This window comes from Struthio camelus, chromosome Z (genome assembly GCF_040807025.1).
Source record: "Struthio camelus isolate bStrCam1 chromosome Z, bStrCam1.hap1, whole genome shotgun sequence".
Taxonomy (NCBI): Eukaryota; Metazoa; Chordata; class Aves; order Struthioniformes; family Struthionidae; genus Struthio; species Struthio camelus.
In genome coordinates this window covers 43339489-43361888 of record NC_090982.1, presented here as the reverse complement: position 1 = coordinate 43361888, position 22400 = coordinate 43339489, and the positions used below count along the sequence as shown (strand labels likewise).

The window sequence follows — 22400 nt, the reverse complement described above, 5'->3', positions numbered from 1 at the left end:
AGCCCGTACAACACTTCTATATCCAAGCAGATTATTTTGAGTTAAAGAGATGGATAATTTAGGACAGCTGATAAAAAGCAAATTAAATTGTGCAATATCATTAGCTCCGTGAAAAGCCCAATTATTCACATTGGAAAAATGAATCATGGATATACAAAGCAATAATAAAGGAATGGATGTACAAGAAGTCACAACTTTTTACAATTTATTTTTTAGAAGCAGAGCCTCCATTTTTGGAGGCACAACACCACCAACACTGTTTTATAACATATATAATCGGGCACTTGTCAGCATGTTGTCGAGCTGGCTTCGGTATCTAGTATCTCCAATCAATTCACCGGCTTGGGGTCTCTCTTCAGCGAGGCTTTGGTCTCAGATTTGTATAGGGAGGAAGGGAGCTCCAGGGGTCTGGTCCGACCTCCTGCCCAAAGCAGGTCTGGCTGGAGCAGGCTGCTCAGGACCCTGTCCAGCCAAAACTGTAATATTCATTGTTTTGAAGATTCATGCAGCAAAGCGTGAGGAAAAAAAAAAAAAACCACTTTGAAATAGGAGCATGCAATTATAAAACCAGAGAACGGGCAGCAAAGCTGAGCGGCACATGCAGTGCCACTGTATCTTGAACCTGTTCAAATAAATGAGTAATCGCCTAGGCTTCCAGTCGCCCTTATTCTTGTTGACTGACCAGTTGTTAAAAAATTCTGCTTTCATGGGGAGATTCCCTAAGATGAGAAGTTACTTTATTTGAGCATGGAGTGAAACACTCATTTTTCTTGTCCAGCCAAGCGAATCTCACGCAAGAATACTCTGCGTGTTTCACAAAACTGCCGAAAAATGGGCCAAGCATTTGAATACACTTACATTTCACTCTAGAATAGCAGCTTGAAAAACGTAGCTGCCTCCAGTCGTAAAGGAGGCCGTGGGTCCCGCTTCCGGTAAGAGCTATGGTGGGAATGCCCTCAGCAGTCACAGTTCTGCGCCTGAAGGGGAGGCGGCGCCCAGGCTGCCGTTAACGGCCAGCGGCAGCCGCCTTCGAGGGCGCGACGCGCGCGCGAAGCGGCGCGGCTTGGCCCCGCCAGGCTCCCGTCGGCCGCTGCCGGGGGCGGGGCCGCAGCGGCAGCCATGGCGGCGCCCGTCGTCCCGGAGACTGAGAGGTACCGAGGGCCGGTGGCGGGGCGGGGAGGGCCGGTGGCGGGGCGGGGAGGGCCGGGGCGCTGCCCCGCTCGGGGCGGGCGGGCCGGGGCCTCCCGCGAGCCTGACCTCGGTCTCTGTCTCCCTGCAGCATCCGCAAGGCCGTGTCGCTGCTGAACGCCGTGGCGCCGGGCCGCTTCCCGCGCCTGCTCTGCCGCCTGCTGCAGAAGCTGCACCTGAAGGTGGGGGGCGTCCGGGGGGCGCTGCGCTGGCGGAGGGGCACGGGCGGCGGGGAGTGGGTAGGGGGGTTAGGGCGAGCGGCCTTGTGCAGCGCAAGGGGCACCCTTGCAGAAACTCCTCCACCCTTGTTCTTGCAGGGTAAAGACTAAATGTGTGTCCCCCCCCCCCCCCACTTACATATCTCCTTAGGCCAAAATCATCTGTAGAGGTTAAAAACAAAGTGCAAAGCTCTGTAATAAGTATTTTTGTCATTTTTATGGGTGTTTTAGTTCAGGGTTTTATATTTTGCAGGAGAGAAACAAAATCACTAGTCGATTTCACTGTGGAGTGCCAAACGTTAAACAGAGTAAATCTGTCTGGCACAAAAAATTGTGGGGGAACTCTAAAAGAAATATTAAAGCAGAAATGATTTGCTTGAAAATTTCTTTCAGCTTTATGAAATACTTTATGTCGTTCATTGTCAGATTTCATGTATTCCCTTGTTTTGGGTTTAGAAGAAATGCATATATGTAGAGAGAGAGAGAGAGAGAGAAAGGAAGTTTGGGGTGTGTGTGTGTATACACACATACACTCTAAAAGTTAAAACATTGTAGGTTAGGAATAGCATGGATAGAAAATACAAACTTAGAGTCTTGAAATAGGACCTCTGATAAGGGTTGTTTTGTGTATTTGATTGAATTACTGTTTTCTTCCCATTAAAATTACTAGCTCGGGTGCTGCAGTTGTTGCAGGGGGAGTTTTCATGATTGCTTTGGAGGGATAGTAGTTCACTAGTAGCTAGATAGTGTCACCAACTTAGTAAACAGCTATTGAGTAGTTGGAAAGTAGCTAATCACTACAGATATGAGCTGGATCTGAGTGCATGAGCTAAACCGAAAAGACTAATTTCATGGGTCATTCAGTTTTTCTTTCTAAAGTGTCTGACTCTAGGGCATGTGGAATTGCTGGAAACTTTAAGCAAACTTACTTGGCTTAACAAAGCAGATGCCCAGAGCTCTGCATCTCCTTCTAGCAGCTAATGATTCAAGTAATATTTCCATTTTGATATTCTTATTATAAACATTTTGACCACTGAAGCTTTTTTATAATTGCATCGTTTGGCTCATTCTGACAGCTCAATTGCTTTTTTTGTGTAGCTTTGCAGTTCTGGATTGCTAAGTGGTCTAAATATGGTACTTTGATGTCTGTAGCATAGATGTATTACTAATTACATCTTAAAAGATTACAATGTCTTTTGAAGTTATTTATTGTAACACAATAAATATGGTTACTTATATGTAAACGTACAATTACTTTCTCAGTAGTCTTTAATACAATACACAGTCTACAATACAATACACATATTCAAATCTGACTTTCAGAATAACTTACATAAGACCTTTATTACTTTTCTAGCAACATGGACAATTTTCAAAACAGAAAAATGTCAGTATCCAGAGTGGAAGCAGCATATGTAACTACAAGTTTGCCTTCTGTCTTCTTTGGGTTCTGACTCGAGTGGTGCACTTTCTAGTCATCTTATTTTTGTTTATAAAAGGATATTGCAAATCATCTGATGTAGTCAAAAGATAAATATTTATTTAGTAGCTCTCAGCTTCTCAAGTGGGGAGAAAACACATTCTTGTGATGCATTAAAAAACATGTAATACAAGCTCACAAAAGGACACGAGAAGTTCATTCTGATTTCCAGGGAAATGAATTAATTTGTATTTTTCTGTTGAAAAAGGGTTTTCCTTTGTTGCTTCCATTTAGAAACACCTGGACAACCACTATGTTTCTAAAAATGGGGAGAAAGCTTTTATTTTGGCAAATATGTTTTTGGTGGTTAAATAGAGTGTCAGGAATAATCACTTTTGTACTTCAGGCTGAAAGCAGCTTCAGTGAAGAGGAGGAAGAAAAACTTCAAGTAGCTTTTTCGTTGGAAAAGCAGGATCTTCATCTAGTTCTTGAAACAATATCATTCATATTGGAGCAGGTACCTCTTTTTTTATCATTATGAATTGGTAGATATATTTTTTTTTATCACATAGCAGTTTCAAAAATACAGGAGTCAAGTTAAAGATATTCCTAAGAACACAAAAATACAGAAGTCAAGTTAAAGATATTCCTAAGAACATGCATCTGTAATATACTCTGTATGCTTTGAGAGCTTAATTGTACTGCTTTTGTTTGTGTACCTTAGTGATTTGAATTGGACTAACCGCATTTGTGGAATGACATTTCAATAATGTAAATAGAGATGGTGGAAACCAGTTTTGCCTGCATGTGAGAGAGATATTGAAAATTAAGAGATACTATCTTTCCCTTAGTTAATTCTAAGCGATCTCTCCGTGCATTTTTTTTTTTTTTTTAACTTTTAAATTAAATTTTTTGCCTTATTGAGCCCCATGATGTGGCTCTCGTGTTTAAATGAGGAGATGACTGCATGGTATAGAGCTAAATATCTTGTAATGGAAGAGGTTTTCCATCTCTGCTGTGGTTAGCTAGTCGTCCACCACTCAGATGAGAAGCCAAAGTATTGCACAGTAAATATGGTAACTGAAGAAGTCAGGGCTTTCTCTTAAATGGTCAGAGCTGGAATGTTGTCCATCCATCCCCACACAAATATAGTAGGTGTATTCTGTACATTTTTAAAGGTCTTGTCAGGGCATGCATACTGACTCAGATAGGTCTGTTGTGGGATTTGAATTTTATCCTTTCTTACCGTTTCTTGAGCTTATGTTTTTTTTTTTTTGCTTCTCTATCTGTTTATATATTAACAAATATTTAGTCAAAAGAGCACATAGCAATTTATGATTCTTTCACTTTGTTAACATATTTCACAGCATTACAAAAAACAAACTAAACAGTCCTCCGCATACCTGCTACACCACAAAAAGTTAAAACTAAAACTCAGGTCACATCCAGCCAGGAATTCTGAATTTTCATCTCAACTAAACGACTAAGTTACCTGTCTTCTTCACTGGTCTTATTTTCATTGGACTGTTTCATTTATATAATTATTGGAGACGAATAGAAAAAGCAGTTGAGTCTCCTCTCAGACTTGCGTTTCTTTTGCATAAAAAAATAAGAGGATAATTAGTGTCAGTCCAAAGGAGATTCCCAATTGGAATACATCTTGTGTAAGGACTCTTTAGTTTTGCCTCACGGACATCCTCTCTTCTGAGTACCTGCTTGTTCTGTCAGAGCATAAGTTTTTTTGATCTGTGGTCATATCACAGACAACCTAGGATGACTGCATGGTCTTTGATCCATGTTGTTTGTTCTTGTTGTTGTTTTCTCTGAATGTGATGGCGTCCTGCCCTGAAGGGGGAGGCCAACGCGTGACACAGAGTGTTTATCACCAAAATCAATACTTATGTGGAGGAAATGGCTAACTAACCTTTCCTGGCAAACTGTACTTGCCTTTGCAGAATATTACCTTATAGGTAAAGCTTTCTTGAACAGCATGAGTTTGGAAACGCTGTCCTTTCTTCATGGTCTCTGTAGTCTGCAAAGCCCTGTTGTCTGTAGTGACAACTGCTTTGGCGTTACCTACAGTGGAAACATGTACTATTACAAAGATTTACCTCTATGTTGTTGACAATTTGTCCAACCTGAGAAGAGTCATTTATATTATTACACTTGAAGAGAACTGGGATAGTTGTACCCTTCTCTCTTCTCAGTCAAAGGGTCAAGGTGAACAGGATGCTTGCTCTCTCACAGCAGTTTCGCTAGTAAAAATCTTGTGTGAATGTAGAGGCCATCTGTGGTGGAATATGTCTGGCACAACTTGTAGAGCAGTTATTTTTCCTTTTAACAGGCGGTCTATCATAATTTGAAGCCTGCTGCACTGCAACAGCAGCTGGAAAGCATTCACCTGGATCAAGACAAAGCAGAAGCATTTGCCAGTGCGTGGGCAGCTGCAGGTCAAGATACGATTGAGAAGTTCAGGCAGAGGGTTTTAACCCCTCAGAAGGTAACAAATTTTTGTAAAAGAGGGTAAAGCTATATAGCTGAGTTGTAAAGCAAGGAATTTAAATTAAGACACAAACTTCATGACAAGCGAAGGTGACAAAAAAATGGAAAAGGATACCTAATAGATGCAATCAGAGGCAGGTAAGTTCCATTGTCCTGAAGACATGTTATATGTTAGCTGAGCTGCTGTTACTGTTGGAACTTGACCATATGTGTACTATTGGCAGTGTGAAGTGATATAACCTAAATGTCATTTGTAGGTGTTTGTGAACATGCTTTACAGTAGGGCAAGGCTAAAATGTGTGCTTTGATAGTTGCAGTGGTTTAGCTGTAATTAAAGTGTGTATCTCAACTCCCATATCTTGGAACTTTGTAATCTGATTGTATAGTGCATTTTGTAAGGTATCTTTGGAAAACTTTTTTACTGTTATATAATCTCATTTCATATGTGCCTGTTACTAGTTACAATTCTCTTCTGGTATATGCTGTGGAAGCCTGGTCTGTTGTATCTTTAGCCATGAATGTATGCATCTATTAGCAGGGGTAACACATCCTGTGTTGATTCATAATAAGCTTTCACCTGCCTAGGAGGCGTACACAGAACGGATCAATTTCAGAGTCAAATGGTTCAAAAAAATTGTGGAAGACTGACTTCATTATTCTTGCTATATTTTTATCATTGCTGTTTATCTTATTAGGATAAGAATTAGTTTATTTTCGTGGTTTGCGTAGCAACATTTACTTAGAGAATAATTTGGATGTATAAAGAACACATAATACACTGGCAGAAACAGAACAACATAATTTATAGCAGCAGGTTTTAGACTTTTGGGTGTTAAATACACATTTTGAGAAGACAAGATACCTCTGTGGTTATCTCAGTACTGTGTAAAATTGTGCAGTTTTAGGCACACAGTTCATAGAACTTCAGTGTGTGCAATTATACTAACTCATGAACCCAACCAAGTAGGTGACTGGTAGTGTAGGTACACAAAAATCAGAGTTGCTCATGATACTGTGGCCTTCTGCCTTTTGGACATAATATTTAGCAGTGCCGAGCGTAGAAATCCCAAAATTTAAATGCTGTGATGAGAACATAGGTATGCTGTGATGAGAATATAGGTAAGTATGAGTTTCCTTTAAAGGGGGCAAGTCATTTGAAAATAAAGTGAAATTGCAGAAGGTTTTGAAGCTAACTCTTTAGAATGCAGCATATGTGTGCAGAAGTGGAAAATAGTTCTGAAGATATGTTACAGAGCAACAGAGAATTTTCTTTATCTGCACTATGCAATGAGCTAGTTTGCTGCTGGTTCCTCAGCATACTGAGAAATTAATGCAAAACTAATACAAACACCTTTGATCGTCATTTATTTGGAGTTCTGCGTGTGCTGGAACTTTCATCATGTACATCTGTGGCCTTTCTGTGACCTTGCTTGGGGATGACATTGCTCTATTTCTGTCTGTAGTTTTGAACAAGTCCTGCAAAATACAATGTTTCTCATGTGTGTTAGGGTTTGGGGACTTTTGGGGATTCTCTTTGGCTTTACCACCGTCTAATATATGGTGGAATTGCATTTTGCTACATCCTGTATTTAAAAAAAAAAAAAAAAAAAGCTTTAAACTGTCTTTTGTAGTTAAGCTTGCAGGAAAACGACTTCTGCAAAATACCATAGTGAAATTTATTTGTTTTTTTAGTATGAAAGCAGGTTCAATTATGGGTGTATGCCTCTACGTACACTTAAGTGTCATTGTTACTGATTTTTTTTTTTTTTCCCCCCCAGCCTGAATGGCAAGTTGGGTTATAGGATTGAGCGTGAATGTAGCTATTAAGGAGTAATTTGAATGTGTAGCTTGCAAACTCTTTATATAGTTGATGTCTTATGAATGCAGTAAATGACTGTGTGATCCTTCCATTATTTGCTTCTATAATCTATAAGCAATTGCATAATACTACATATTTTCTGAGTTTTCTTTGGGTACCTTGAGGAATGGAGGACAAAATATTCTCTTATTCATGATATGTACTTATGGTAGCAAACTTGCTGTAAACTCTCATCAGGATCTCTGGAATTAAAGTAAAAAAGCTGGAATCCTGAAAGATGCTTAGAGGTGAATATTTGTCTATTTAATTTTAGATTTTTCTAAGATTGATTCTGAGACTAAATTAAATTCTTTGTTTAAAAGAAGAGATTTGTATCTAGTTATTAATACACACACACACACACGTTGCAAAGAGTATAACACTTTTTTTTTAAAACAAAGAATCTTGTAAATGTGCCCCGTGTATAGGTAATTTATTTTACTTGTTTACATTTACTTGTTTACATGGCCATATATAAAAACATGGCCCATGAGGAAGTCTCCATGAGGCGTGGAGTTCCTAATTTGAGCCATTAACTTCTTCCACCGAAGCAATATTATGTACAAATTTCTGCTGTGCTGTGTTTCTGTTAATTGCCGAGGGAATATGACAATTCTCTTGTCATAATTGCCAACAACATAATCTTGAAAAGTGTTTTTTAAGTCATTTATTCATGCTCGGTATATGTCTGCAGTTAGATTCACAATGATGCTTTTTTTGTCAAGAGTCTGTCTTGTAGTTTTTGTTAGAGGTTCAAATTTTAGGAATATAGGAGTTGCTGTACTAGATCAGAACATCTGTTCATTCTGTATCCTGCCTTTAGCATTGGCCTGCACTACATGTTTTGGATGAGAGTGTAATCCTCTAGTTATGTAGGAGCTTGTTTGAGGACAACTTCTACTTCACCTCATTTTCTACTTCAACCTTAGAAGCCTTCTTATATCCTAAAAGCTGGCTGTTTATCGCTTGCAAAGTATCCTACTTAATGAACCTGGAGATTTCAGTCTATATACATGCCTGATTTGTCTGTTTTCGCCACCTGAGTGAAATTTCATGAAGTGATATCGATTCATATTTTTTAAAAATCTGTATACCCACTGATCTCTTCATTTTAATGGAGATCCCTTTTTTATTAGGAGAAAAGATGAAGAAGAACTTGTGGTTTGCAATATGACTCCAATTTGTTAAACTGTATTTTTTGATGTTTGTTCTTGGTTTTTTTCTAAGCTATGTAGTATGTGATTCCTCCCTCTCTCATTCTGTGCAAGTCTCTCCTGCTTATAATTTTTCATGTTATCTGCGTCTGACTTCTGTATCTGCTATGCTTTAGGAGAAACTAATGTGAATAGAATATGGTATGTGCTTGCCTGGCATATTTTTTTTATGCAGGGGCTTTGTAATATATGTATTTTCTTGTATACTCTTTAAAATATATATACACCCAATATATGCAGGCTTTTTGCTTGTCAGTGCACATCTAGTAGGGGCTTTTACTGACCTGTCCGGGTGGTGTGCAGGGTTACACATTAACTTAGAATTCAGAGTATTTATGAATATTTCAGGCTTTTCTTCGCCACGCTTTAGTATACATTTATCTACCCTGAACTTGCTTTGCAATGGCTCTAATGGGTGCATGCATAGGGTTGTTCATCCAGACCTGACTGTAGAACCAGGGTCATGGTGGTTAGTATCAATGAGGTCCTGATAGTTCTGTTCCAGTGTGAGGAGGTGTTCAAGGGAAACTGCGTAGATTGCCTAATACATAGTTTAACCAACAAAGATCATATTGGCATTTTATTGTCTTTCCAAATTGTTTTGCTAAAATCCAAGTGGCAAAATAATTCCTAGTCTATCCTGGCATCCAGTACTTGCGAGCGCAATATTGTGGCAATATTAAGAGATGCTGCTATTAAATAAATCTGTTTTCTTTAGCATACGCATCAAATGATCAGGCACTGATTTGTCTTTCATTTGTGTTTTAAAATAACATAAAATACTTGATCGTTTCCTTTTTTATTTAGAGATATTAACGTCAGAGTCCTGATCAGGTTCTTTTAGATATTGCCCTCATGGAGGGTGTAATGTTTATTAACAAAATTTGCTTATTTGAAGATACGTCATATAACACAGAATTTTTGAGAGCGATACAGCAATATACTGGAATCACAATACAAGGGTAAGTTACACTTAGGAAAATAAAGCATTTGCAATATGCAGTTCAATCACAGTACAAATGCAGTCCCCGTTACCGGTCTCTAGTAGTACGCTCACCGTCATGACACTGGACGTCCCCAGTTGCCGGGAAGGAATGCATAGGTGGAAACCAGCTCAAGCCCTTTGCTCTCTTCGGAATTCTTTTGTTAGTTGTTCAGTTTTTATACTCTATGTTGGGCTGAGCCATGTGTACGCTCCTCCCCATGCTGGTCTGGCTAGCTCAAGGAGACCTTCACACTCTTCCGATGAACTCAGAAAGAAACGTTTACACCAGTTGATCCACTCAACTGACAAAGCTATTTATCTAGAACAAAGGCCACCTTCCTGCCCTCTTTTGTGTTGACGTACCCCGTCAGCCTTCTTTGCAACAACTGTGGTCAGTCTTAGCCTACGTGGTAAGACCCACCCTGAGCTTCATGGGCACCTTGCCCTTGCCCCGTTCTTCTGAGCCTTCTTCCATTGTAGGGGTTTATTGCTCGGTCACAATGCTTTGCACTTCAAGTGGGAAATTGAAGGAAGAACTGATAATTTACTAATTCTTGGCCAAAACTAGTAGGTAGCTGACTGTCCTCGATCGTTAACTGATAATATTACTCATTAATTTGGTTCACCGCTGTTTAGGAAGAATGGGCCAATGCATCCGGTGGCCTGCAGCAATGCTTAGATTTGGACTTCAGACCACTAATTATTAGGGGAAGTCATTTCTTACAAGTATTTCCTTTGGGTTTACATGTTCATTGTTTTTTTCTTAGACCAGATTCCTTTCTTGCCTGGAAATTACAGTCTGGGTAAAAACTAGTGTTATGAATTCTGGGTAAGTTAAGTTCTATGCAACAGATGTAGGTGGTAATGCACTGGCCAGTAGCTTCGTTAGGACGACAAGCCAAATTGAATGTTAGTGCTACAGAACAGGTATTTCCCAGACTATTGATTGGGAATGCTAATTTTGCCTGTTGGAGAAAAAGGTTTTCTTCTTTTCTGAACTTAAAATCTTTGGATTTTGTTGGTGCTACACTACCCAGTTGGCTGTGAGGTTATTGTCTCAGGAGAGAAGAATAAAAACTGTGGAGTGAAATTAAGGAAACTGTTAGTAGTATTTATTTTCTCCCTTGTCATTTTTCTTCACTGAAGTACACTCAGTTTTCAGCTGTCCGTGGTTTTCTGTTGCAAAATTGCTTCTTTGAGTCTTTGTTCATATCCTTTTATTTTATCACTTCTGCTATATTATACAATAACAATCAGTTAGAATGATGGTATTTCTATCAATCTTTTGTTTGACTGCGTTCTTAGTTTGGCCTCTAGAATGGTAGGCTAGTGATAATAGTCTTGATATCGATCTGATCCGGTTTTGTGAAGCTTTGCTTGATAATGTATTGATTTAGAAATCAGGAGGCATATTGATCAGATTAAAATGTGGTTTTTGTTTGTTTTTTTTATGTCTCTTCAAAGGAAAGCCAACTTTTTAATAGAGTTCACTCTGAATTCTCATGGTTAATTTTTCATTGGGTCTGTTTTTTTTTAAAAAAAAAAAATCACCTGTATTATGTTCTCTGAAAGTTTTTCAGTAACTGATGTAAGTCTGTCTTTTAAAAGGAAAGTCAAGCTAAATTCCTCATAGACTTTTTGGATTGGAAAGCTGTTCTGGTATCTTTGAAATATAGTTAATTAAAAAAGATCCAGTTCTGTGTTGCCAGGCAGGAGAAGTTTTTTTTATAGCGTTCATGCAGTGTTACTTAATATAATGATGTGTGGGAATGCAACTAGTGAAATTACATACCTAAAACTCTTGACAGAGCTGTCAATTCTGCATCTTGCCTGGCTGTTTGAACCCATATGGGAAAAATTCTGAAGGTAGTTATGTCAGAAATTGGTCTTCTGCTGAGGGGTAAGTATGTAATGTGAACATGCTAAATTCCCTGTGCTGAACTGTGGCAAATCTATAGAAATACTTCTCTGAAGCATATGCATTCTAAAGTTGTTATGATGAGAAAAGAACAGAATTGGGGCTCTATATATAAATATTTACTTACTTGGAAAATTCCTTTGTGGTATCAGGAGAAATGTGTGAGCGATACTCTTCCTTATTCGGCAAAGAGAAAGAAAACTTCTTTCAGTTTCTTGTTTGCCTTTGTTCTGTTTTTCCCTCCTACAGTGACTAAGGGGCAACAAAGACAATGTCAGCTCGGCGGGCATTGTCACAGTGAACTGCAAACCTGCTTGCATTGTCTGATGCCCTCACAGACGGTGGCAAAGAGAATATAAATGATTAAAGATGTAATAAAGATGCAGTTTTATACCTACTGAGCTTTATTTTAATTGCCAGTTATAGCATGTCCAAATCTGCTTAATCTTCCACTCACCCAACTTTACATTAGTAGATATTCTCATTATTTACAATTTTTAGGTGCTACTTCAGTATCCTCTAAGTATTCTTATTTTGATTTTACTGATTGTTTTTTTTTTTTCTTAAGGGCTTTTTTCCCCATTCTTCTTACCACCTTCTGTCCCCAGTCAAGAAAGTGGAAATGATAAAGGTTAAAAGAAGTTATACTTCAAAAATGTTTAAAAACAACTGAAACCTTTATTTTGTTCCTGCAGGCAAAACAGCAGAATTTAAGGTTTGAAAGGAGTCCAGTGCTTGTCTTGTTTAACTTCCTGTGTAATACAAACCATAATTTTTCTTTAATGAGTAAAACAGCTTTTGAAAGGGGGGCCCAGTTGTCGTTTCAAGGCTTGAAATGACTGATAATTTCTAGGGTATTTTTTGTAGTTAATAGGCAATTTTTAATTAGAAATGAGGCAAAAATGTTTAACTCCTTCTTCCAACTGTTGGAGCTTGCTATGTGTTTTTCTGCTTTGTGTTTTTCTACTTGATAAAAGAGCCGAAGAATTATCAGAAATCTTTTCAGTGTAAGTGCTCATAGGCTTGCGCGTATTCTCACTCTATTTTACCTGCCACTCTATGTCCACAAGTTTCTCAGATAGAGCTTGAGTAAAACAGTACTTTAACACAAAGTGAATCTCTAAATATATTAGAGTACTGGAAACTTGAATGTTGGTTCTGATGTTTGTCATATATTCATTCCCTTTCTCTTTGCTATCAAGCTAGCTGCTTATCATTTAAAATACTTGCAAAGATGAAAAATCCCAGCAACTAAAATTAGGGAAACATCTTTTGAAGTTTAGCACTAGATTTTTGTACCAAAACCAGGTCATGTTTCTTTTGTTTCTTCCCTTTTGAAGTGCACTGGCACTTTTTGCTGCGTTGCTATTTCTTTTTTTTAAATTCAAAGATGTAAAAAATGGGTTTTCTTGCTATAGGTATTGAGTTCAACAGTCTGAAAACTGTCACTTTACCTGGCATACATGCTAGCTGAGGCCTGCTAAAGAGTAATATAACTTTATACTTGCAGACAAAAACAGCAAATCAAACAATTAATACTAGCGATCCACTAAGAGAGACCCAATCCTGGATGAAGAATCCAGTTAATTTTCTGTCTTCACCCAATCAGATGACGTTATATATATAAATTTGTGCAAATTTTCCTTTTAGAATTGAGCCTCGGTCTGTATTTCTGTTTTTAAAATGGTAAAGTCTTAGCAGTCAAATCCTCTCTGAGCAATGACTGCGGTACTGGATTCTTGGCTGGCTTTGCTTGCTTCTCCTAGAATTAATTATAAGCTGAAGCTCGCCGTGTACAAAGTTTAAACACTTTCTGCTGTTCGTTTTGGTTTGTTTTTTGCCTCTTAGTGTCGCTATGTTGTTAGGGAAAGTTGTGTCGAGGGATCGAAGATGAGCAGAGCAAACCTGAGGTGTGCCCCGTGGCTCTTTCCAGCCCCTCTGTCTCACTTGCTTGTCCATCTGCTTGACCGGGTCTTTGGCCCAACCGCTCTTCTGTCTGTTGCTCTTAAAACGACTTCCTTCAAGGCTAAGATACAAAGCCCCATGAGTAATCTGTCTTTGATTTTGAAACTTTTAGAAGTGTTTTTATTGGGAATTGTGTTCTATATGATGTATATGTTTTTGTTGTTGCTTTTTTGTTTTTGTTTTTCCTTCCCAGAATTTCATAAATCCACTGTCCATCTGCCTGACTCAGTCCGTTCCTTTGCTTGCCCTTATGTTACAGCTACCACTGGGACTTTTTCCTACCAACTAGGGAAAGTCGATGTGTGGTTCTACTTCAGTGATTAATAATTTTGTCTGTTATTCAGTTGGAAAAGATACTGTTGCTTTTGTCTTTTCTGTGCTGGTGTTTTTGCAGTCCCTGCGAAGTGAGAGATTAAGGCAGAATCACATTTGACATTGCCATTTGGTATTGTGACTAGAGAGATAAGACCCATCCGGTGAGTCTTTTCTTTGTTCTGTCTGATGGATCGTTGCCAAACATTTGTGTAACACATATTTAAGAAGTTATTCACCCTTCTGTTTTATCATGGCTTGGTTTCCATTTGTTTAGTAGCCTTCTTTAGCCACAAACTTAATCTTTCTCTTTCCTCTAATTTCTCATCCTGTACATTGGTTCTTTTTTGTTTAGTTGCTGTATTCCTCATTTATACAAAAACGCACTCTGAAAGGCTACTTTCTAGTTCCTTTGAGGTTTTTTGCTTTTCATCCAGGTTTGTAAATGGTGTTCAGGTTTGAGCCTGTTTATCAGTGCTTTTTCTGGAGAAGTCTGTTCTTCAAATTCACTGGTGCTAGCAGTGCTGCCTATTAAATATTTTTCTATTTTTCTATTAAAGACCTGAATTTAATTGTTATAACCTTGCTATACTTTAAGGTTTGGGGCTGAAAATTGCTATGCCTTAAGTTTCATTTTCTGTGAAATCGGCGTAGCCTTTGTAAGAATGAAGATAGTTGCAATCTCCAAGGATTCTACCTAGGATTGAGCAGAATTGTAGCTCAAGTATTGGAAATTTGTTGCCAGGTTCAAATATATGAACTAAAAGCAGGCACCCTGTCTGCTATCTGTTCCTCTCAATAATGCCTTAATGGGCCCAGATGGAGTGAGACTGAAACCTGAAGGTTGAATATGAGTGGGATTTACTGAGGACTGGAGTTTGCTGGGTAGTGAGGCCAGTAGTGCAGGTCAGACGGTTGGGACGAAGGTGGTGAGCAGTCAAGGGAGATGGATTCTACTGGAAAAGCTACAGTTTGGCTGCAAGGCAAGTAGCTAGGGAGAGAGGCAGCAGTGATTAATGCAACTGAAAACATTAAGTACAAGGTGCTGGATGAACTGGGTGAACTTGTTTTGAGAGCAATGTTTAGATTGTTGAACCTCTGACTCCAAATTATAAGGAGAAACAAAATTAGTGAGCCCTGTTATACAGCACCCTTGTAGACTTGGTCACTTTTCTGTATAGTTACTGTGTATGTAGTTTATGTTTTACATAATATGCAGCTACCCCAAATACAAAAAGAATAGAAGGGCACTGGGGTATATTAGAAATGGCTGGGCTTTTCCTGCAGACCAGTGAGAAAGGTCAGTTTGTCAAGGTACTTCTGCAGTGATAGATTCACTGGAGTGTGGTTGACCTGAATGTGTTCGTACAGTAGGAGGACAAATTCAAAAAATATTGTATACCTCAGGGTTTTTTCTTTGCTATTCAAAATGCAATAGAGGACTACAGTCAGAAACTTTGCAAACTGGTATGCATATTTGACAGTAATTATCTCTGTGAGTGGGCATTAGTTAATCATACTTGAGTTCCAAGTATTGCTTATTCTTAGTAGTACATTATATAGAAGCTGGCCACCTCTGAGCAGGTCATCACTTAAGTATCTTGGAAAATAATAGTAAGTAACATGAGTTTCCAAGATGATTTAGGTGTCTTTGGTACATGAAATACTGAAATTGCTATATATACTTTAAAACTCTGTCCGTTTTCTAAAATGCCCTCATAATTCCCTCTCCCTCAGTTCTAAGACTTCAATTTTATTTTTCCTTCTGTCCCTGCTTCTTGTATAAGTCAAAATAATTGACTTCAGTTTAATTTCTGCTAAGAGTTTACCCAGTTATAGAATCTTTCCTCCAGATGCAATAAAACATTAGAATTTGGTTCTTGTCTGCGTGCCACCGTATGGCCTCGTGTAGATTTCTGAAGAACTGTCCTGTAAACAATAGATCATAGGTCATTCCGCTAAAGAAATTAGGTGACACAGGTTGTAGTAGTGGGGACAGACAAATGACACTTTTGCTTAGCTAGTAAATAAACTGGAATATTTTTGAGTTTGAAGAATAATCCAGTAACTATCATGTGTAATTGCTGTTGCCTGCTAGAACACTGAAGGACAGAGAAAACATAATCACCATCATTGCCCTCCTTGATGGTTTTTTGTTATTGTTTTCTTTAGGAATATACTTTTTAATATTTGATCATCTGCCTTTCAAGCAGGTAGTGATTAATTGGAAAACTAAACATCAAGATTGGTTGTTTAGAGTTCTCAGTAGAGAGATTGAAACTTAAAAATGCCTTTTAAAAATGCAGTATTCAGTTGGAAGGATGAAATTATACCCTTTCCAAGGAATATTTACGTTCTGTGAAAAGCCAGCTGTTTCTCTGCAGACTTCCATTTCCATGGAGTAGTTGTTACAGTGAGGTCTGCTTAAAAAAGCTGCAACATCCAGGTATGTTACTGGAGTTTCCTTCAGAGACGTTCATGCCACCTTAATACAAGTCAGTAGCAATAATTAGGAGTAGGCATTAATGTGTCTATGCCAGTCATCTCCCCCACCGCCAGTGCTAGAGAGTCACATCAGTAGGAAAGTAAACTAACTCTTGTTTGATCTAGGGCTTATCTTACAGGAAGCAATCTCTTCCTGACCACAAAAAATGTTCAGCGACAAAGACTCTGCCTGCAATGATTGGCAAATTGTTCCAGTACCTAGCTGCCTTCCTCTTAAAAATGGGCACCTTTTTCTGTTTTGGTGTTTGTTTGCTATATTGAGCACGCTTTTGGCTTCATTTTTGTGAGCTTTCTAATAACTATGCAATAGAAACAGAATGCCAAAGAGAACTGGTGGTGCACTAACCTCTGCACTAACCTCCTTTTGTTAAACTAACTAGGAGAGCTCTTTGAGAAGTTCACTGTCAGACATATTTTCTCATCCTTTTCTTGGCCTCTTCTGTAAACTGTCTTCAGGTATCGTTATCGTGTTCACCAAAAAATGACTCTATCATGACTTTTGGTTCTCCGGTACAGAGTGGGCTGATGGAGAGCCGGATCTTAGGCTGCACGTTTTACAGAACAGGCTTAAGAGAACTGGTTTGGTGCTGTATTCTAGTTTTATCTTGGTGTGATTGCACAGGTCTCAGGTCTCAGAGTAGTGCATTGTAGACCAGTGTTAACATGTAATGCCCCCATGCCAAGCTGGTAGTTAATGCGTCCATGTACATATGGAAGCAATATAAGCATTACAATATTCTCTGTAGGTGAAGGGTGCGTTGAAAGGTATGTATGTTTGCAGCTACTCTTTAATATACACTTTGGCTAGTTTGATCTGTTGAAAGACAAGGGGAAGAACCCTCAAACTTCAATATACCAGAATTCTAGTTGATTTTCTTTTCCTGCAATGAAATGGGGAATGCTTGACCTTCAGTGGAGGGAACTGTGGGAGTCACCCTTTCAAAAATTAGAGTGAACAAAAAGAGTCGTACTCTGTTCTTGTATTCATAAAGGTTATTTGAACAGCTAAAATAAGTGTCTCGTAAGTGGAGAAAATTTGCGCTTGAAAATTTGTTCTGTTACGGATGATTTATTTCCTCAAAGTATTTTGTTAGTTGAAAAACATTCTTAAATGTTTAGTGTCAGTGTGATATGTGCTATTATAATCATACGAGAAAGGGATTTGCTTAAGACGTCTTTCATATCCCATTATCTCTCACTTCACTGTTCATAACAGCTTCAGTGACAGCAATACTACAGCTATCTTAAATTATATAAACAGCTATTTCTGATTCTAGGGAATGTTTTCACCTTTAACGTTGGACTATTCCTCTGAAATTAGAGGGGGAAAAATAGCTAAAATGAATGAATTAGTTTCTAGGTTAAGACAAAAGATTCTGATTTCATTTGTTAATACATGATTTAAATAGTTTTTTTTTTCATCTGTAATTGTTGCCTTTGAGAACAGAATAGTTTCATTTCTAAAGTGCCTGTGGGAAGAGACATGAGTTGTTCAACTCCCCTATTACTGCAAGCAGCCACATCATGTAGTGCACGCTCTAAAGTTCTCAGGCTCCACCTTTAAAATATCTAGTATATTTTGCCTCTGCTGGTACTGTTAGAAGGTAGTTCTTGGATCTTATTTCTCCAGCTATCACAAATCTGCTTTCTGAAGTGTGGGTGGTTTTTTCTCCAAAGTACTCTCTTTTAATATGTAAATCAAGCTGTACTCTTATATGCCTTCCTATGGAGTTAATTATTCTTAACTTTCTAACAGTAGAGGTTTAGAATTTGGAATCCTAAATTATGAATATTTACTTTAGATTGTGAATTCAAGTAGCCTTTTAACTGCGTGGGCGTTCCAGCGTTGATGTAGCGAAGTTGGGCTCACTTACAAGAGCGCTTGTAAGTAAACTGGTAACGTTTCTGTAATATGCTGATAAAGTCATTCCCTATTTGGTAGAAATAGATGAGAATATAACCCTGGATAATGCTATAATAGTGCCATTGCACATGCATGTGATTTTATTTTCTTACAGGAAAAACTATAAAAACAAGCCGAGGTTTTTTCTTGGGCTATGAAAAGCATAATCTCATGTGCAATGACATTTAAGTTGTCACAAATGTTGGTTCATTTTGAACTGAAAGTCTTCTCATAATAAGGATTAAAGTTTTATAAAATTGAAGAGGTAGGCCTATATGCCAGTGGAGCTTGAAACTAATTTCTGTCTTAATGCAACCTTCTTAGTTTGTCTTCCTGAATACTTTGCTGGGCTTCTATCTTTTCCGTAGTTGACTGATATCTTTTGTGACACCTGTAAAGAATAAGTCAGCAAAGAAGTTCTCTTTGGCATTCTGTTTCTATTGTATAGTTATTAGAAAGCTCACAAAAATGAAGTCAACTGCACTGCATAAGCATGTCTTCAAATTAATCAGCCTGTCTGTGAAGGGAAGTAGTTAGAGGTGCAAGTAAATTACCTTAAAATGGCTCTTTGAGTTGATAGTTAAGGAGCCTGGGATGTTAGTTCTCCATAACAGCATTTTGTGCCATAAGAACCTGCCTGAAACCAAGAAAAAGAGTGTTCATGTTAATCACGTCCTCTAGCATCGCTAGTACCAGAAGTAGTGGTACTGCTAGAAGTAGTCTCAGCTCTGTGCCAAGATCTGAATTTTTATAAGGGATATTAAGATTTATTTTCAGTTGTGCTCAAATTAGCAATCATCTTACTAGAGGCCAATTTGACTGAATTGATAAACTCATTATAAACTCAATCAGATCAATAAGATTTAATATCATATACCATAATTTTCTTAGTACACGTTTTTCTTCTCAATATTCACAACGGCATGATCTAGTTACTCTAAAGGATGCTCTTATTGGCTTTTAATTCTGACTGTAGGCCACATGCTCAGTTTGCTTTAAATTTCTAATCAAGCTCTACCACTTGGTAAAAGCTTCAGCAGTTCCTTAGTAAATTCAGGGTAATGAAAACCTTTTCCTTCCTAAAAAGGAATATGTTGGGGGTTTTTTTGTTCATTAAAAAAGAAAAACAGATAAGCCAAAACGCAGCCAATTGACAATGAAAAACTCCCTCTCGCGCAGCAGTTGGTAATGATGCTCAAAATGGATCTTTCAAATATCATCAAAATTATTAAAAAATGAGCCTATGATATGTTTGGCTTTCAAATATTACCAAGTGTAGCGTAGGGAGCCCTTTGGCAATATTGAAAACATTAGTAGTAGTAGTAAGCTTCATAAAATGGGATGTTTGCATGCGTTAAGTGTTCCTTGCCCATGGTGGACTTTCTTAAGCTTTTTTTCCCCTCATAAACATAAAATTACAGAACATTCCCCACCCCATCAAACTTGTTAACAAGTATTCAGTCCAGAAATCTGTTTTTCTCACTTTAAGATGAAATTCTAATTTTAAGAAACTTTTTTCTTGTTCTCTGCTAAATGGTAATGAGCACTTTATCTCTTGCTGTAGGAATGTATGCAGTTATCCTTTAATCTAGAATTCTAATAATGGGTATGCCAAGATCTTCATAATCTTTCCTGTAGCTGGTTTATCTATAGCTACTTGTTGAATCGTGTTAAGTCTATAACGCTGATTAACTGCATTTGCGCATGTGTCCTGGATCACATCAGCATGCTTTTAGTCTTGAATTAACTAAAAACCATCATATTCTAAAATGGTTGTAGGTGCAGAAATGAAATACATATTATTTAATTCTATTTTGGGAAAGCTATCTGTTCTGAAAGCAGCAAGTCTTGTCAAGGGAATGGAGCTCAGGAATCTGAGTGAAATAACTACAGCTTCATAATGTGTTAAATTTGAGATATAAAGTGTTTGGCTGTTCCATAACTGTCTGAATCTCTGGTGTTGTAAAAGCTCTGATCTGTTGATTTTTATATATTCAAGCAATGTGTCCATACAATAATTCTTACTGGTTCAGTGCTTCATTTATCGTGACTCCAGTTTTCCCCGAGATCAAGTTTTTTAGCACTTTTTGCTGGACAAATAGATGCCAAATCATGGATTATCCGTGGAGAAAATAGTTTGCACTTGCACTAATTACACTAAGTAGTAGGCTCTTTGTGCCGTATCGGTGAGTTTTGACGGAAGTAGTACTGATTTTCTGTATTTCCTCTAATCACAGAATCACAGAATTGTTTAGGTTGGAAGGGACCTCTGGAGATCATCTAGTCCAACCTCCCTGCTCAAGCAGGGTCCTCTAGAGCCCAGGATCACATCCAGACGGGTTTTGAATGTCTCCAGGGAAGGAGACTCCACTACCTCTCTGGGCAACCTGTTCCAATGCTCTGTCACCCTCACAGTGAAGAAGTTGTTTCTCAGGTTTAGGTGGAACTGCCTGTGGTTCAGTTTCTGCCCATTGCCTCTTGTCCTGTTGCTGGGCACCACGGAGAAGAGATTGGCCTCATCCTCTTGACACTCCCCCTTCAGATACTTGTACACGTTGATGAGATCCCCTCTCAGTCTTCTCTTCTCCAGGCTGAACAGGCCCAGCTCTTGCAGCCTTTCTTCGTAGGAAAGATGCTCCAATGATTCATTATGATATTTGAAGACCTTCTGGAAGCAGATAATTTACATGAAACTTTCAGTTTTCCATTAAAAAGTAAAAACAAGCTTCTAGTCCTCTTGGCTCTGAAATGAAACGTCATCTCAGTGTATCTCACCAAAGACCGAAATTTGATAAGTATCCCCTCTTGCCCTCCTCCAGCACCTACTGAGCACTAAAAAACCCCTTTTACTCTCCTGCCTTAAAAATATTGGGCCCTGCTCCAGAAGTTTTGGTTGGCTGAAGTTGACAGTATTGGGGGAGACATTGTAGGTGTTTGTCTTCTCTGAAATTTTGCTTCTACTTCCAGTTTTCTGTCTTCTCAGTGTTCCCACTTGCTTTCTTTCCCCAAGTTAAGCTTGTAACCAGCTTTTTTTTTTTTTTTTTTCTTTTTTCAATGTCAGTTTCTCGGGGACTTCGGTTCTATTCTGTGTCCTCAAGTTGCAGCCCCGCAGTGTCTCTCTCCTGGACCTCTGATCTTCCCTCACTCTCAAAGCTGCGGTCCTTTCTTTCTAATGGATTCCAATGGACTGATTCCCATAGGGTTAAGATAATAGTATGTACAACACAAAGGATGTTAAGTGGTGAGAGAAATAGTGAATGTTGTGGGTGGTGTTCTGTGGGCTACGTGAAGTCCTCTCTTGGTTGGAGACCTTGCATGGAGTTCCTATCAGATAAGCTGTGAAAGAGCACTCGACACTTAAGTGTGCATGGGCCCTGTGCAGCCTTTCCGCAGAGGGTGGCTTTCACACAAACGTTTTACCATAGCTTTGTTAGATTGCTGATGATGTGCTTGTCCTAATGTGTAAAATACTGTGCTCTGCTGTTTAGTATGGAAAGTATGAAGAGGACAGTAGGCAAGAGAATTGAGGATTACAGGGGTAAAGCTTGCCCCCGTCTTAGTTTTCCTGGATCATTTGCTGTAGTGTTCATGGAACAGATCTGAAGGATTTTCATTCCTACTTACTATTGGTTTTAGGTTTTATGTAATATCTGCATTTTTTCCTGTCCTTGTTTTCCAGCTTGCTTCCCCCGGCCCCCCCCCCCCCCCCCCTTTTTTTTTTTTTTAACATAACTCTAGGGTTAAATAAGTGCCAGAGATACCGGTGAGAAGTTGCAGAGCTAAATAGTATGTTTTCAACTGTACTTATCATTGCAGTGACAAGGTGGCTTTCCTTAATATTTCTTGCACATTTCTAAACTGCTGATAAGAAATTGTAAAAAGAAGCTAAAGGTGTACAGTAACTAAAAATATGACTTTATTTTCATGCTAGTTCTAGAGAAAGACTGTTTTCCCCCCAGTAAATGCTTTTCATGTAAGCATGAATGTTATCACAGGTTCTGGCACCGTAAAAAGGTTTTGTTTTCTATGACTGGTATTATATCAGAAGTGGAAATAATTTAACAATCCTTTAACTGTTAATAATTTAACGCTCCTTGTATCTTCTGAAAAACTTAGCCCAAAAATACGTACCACTTCATGGCTATCAAGTGCAGTGCCTTGACGAAAACACTGGGCAGAAACAGTCTCTGCTCTCAAAAGGTTAATTGATATTTCAGAATGCTGAATGTCTTCTAAGTAAACATGACTGTGGCCAAACATATGTTCTACTTTGCTTTCACGAAAAGAAATAGGCAGACGTTTTGAAGCCTCAGGCAGCACACTATTCGTTAATCAAAACTTGTTCTCATGCAGCTTTATTTAAAACAGAAAAGACACATTAATCATATAGAAAAACAAAGTCATTTTAAGGT

The 22400-nt window shown here is 38.4% G+C and overlaps 1 protein-coding gene across 1 annotated transcript in view; it reads left to right on the top strand.

Moving 5' to 3' along the window:
* Positions 1 to 905: 905 nt before the first annotated feature.
* LOC104151003 (COMM domain-containing protein 10) overlaps positions 906 to 22400 on the top strand; it is a 112213-nt gene continuing 90718 nt past the window's right edge. Inside the window, exons 1-4 of the mRNA XM_068926772.1 lie at positions 906 to 1151; positions 1280 to 1370; positions 3233 to 3343; positions 5171 to 5326. Coding sequence (XP_068782873.1) covers positions 1120 to 1151; positions 1280 to 1370; positions 3233 to 3343; positions 5171 to 5326 — 390 coding nt within the window. The 5' untranslated portion in view covers positions 906 to 1119. The remainder of the gene's footprint in view (positions 1152 to 1279; positions 1371 to 3232; positions 3344 to 5170; positions 5327 to 22400) is intronic.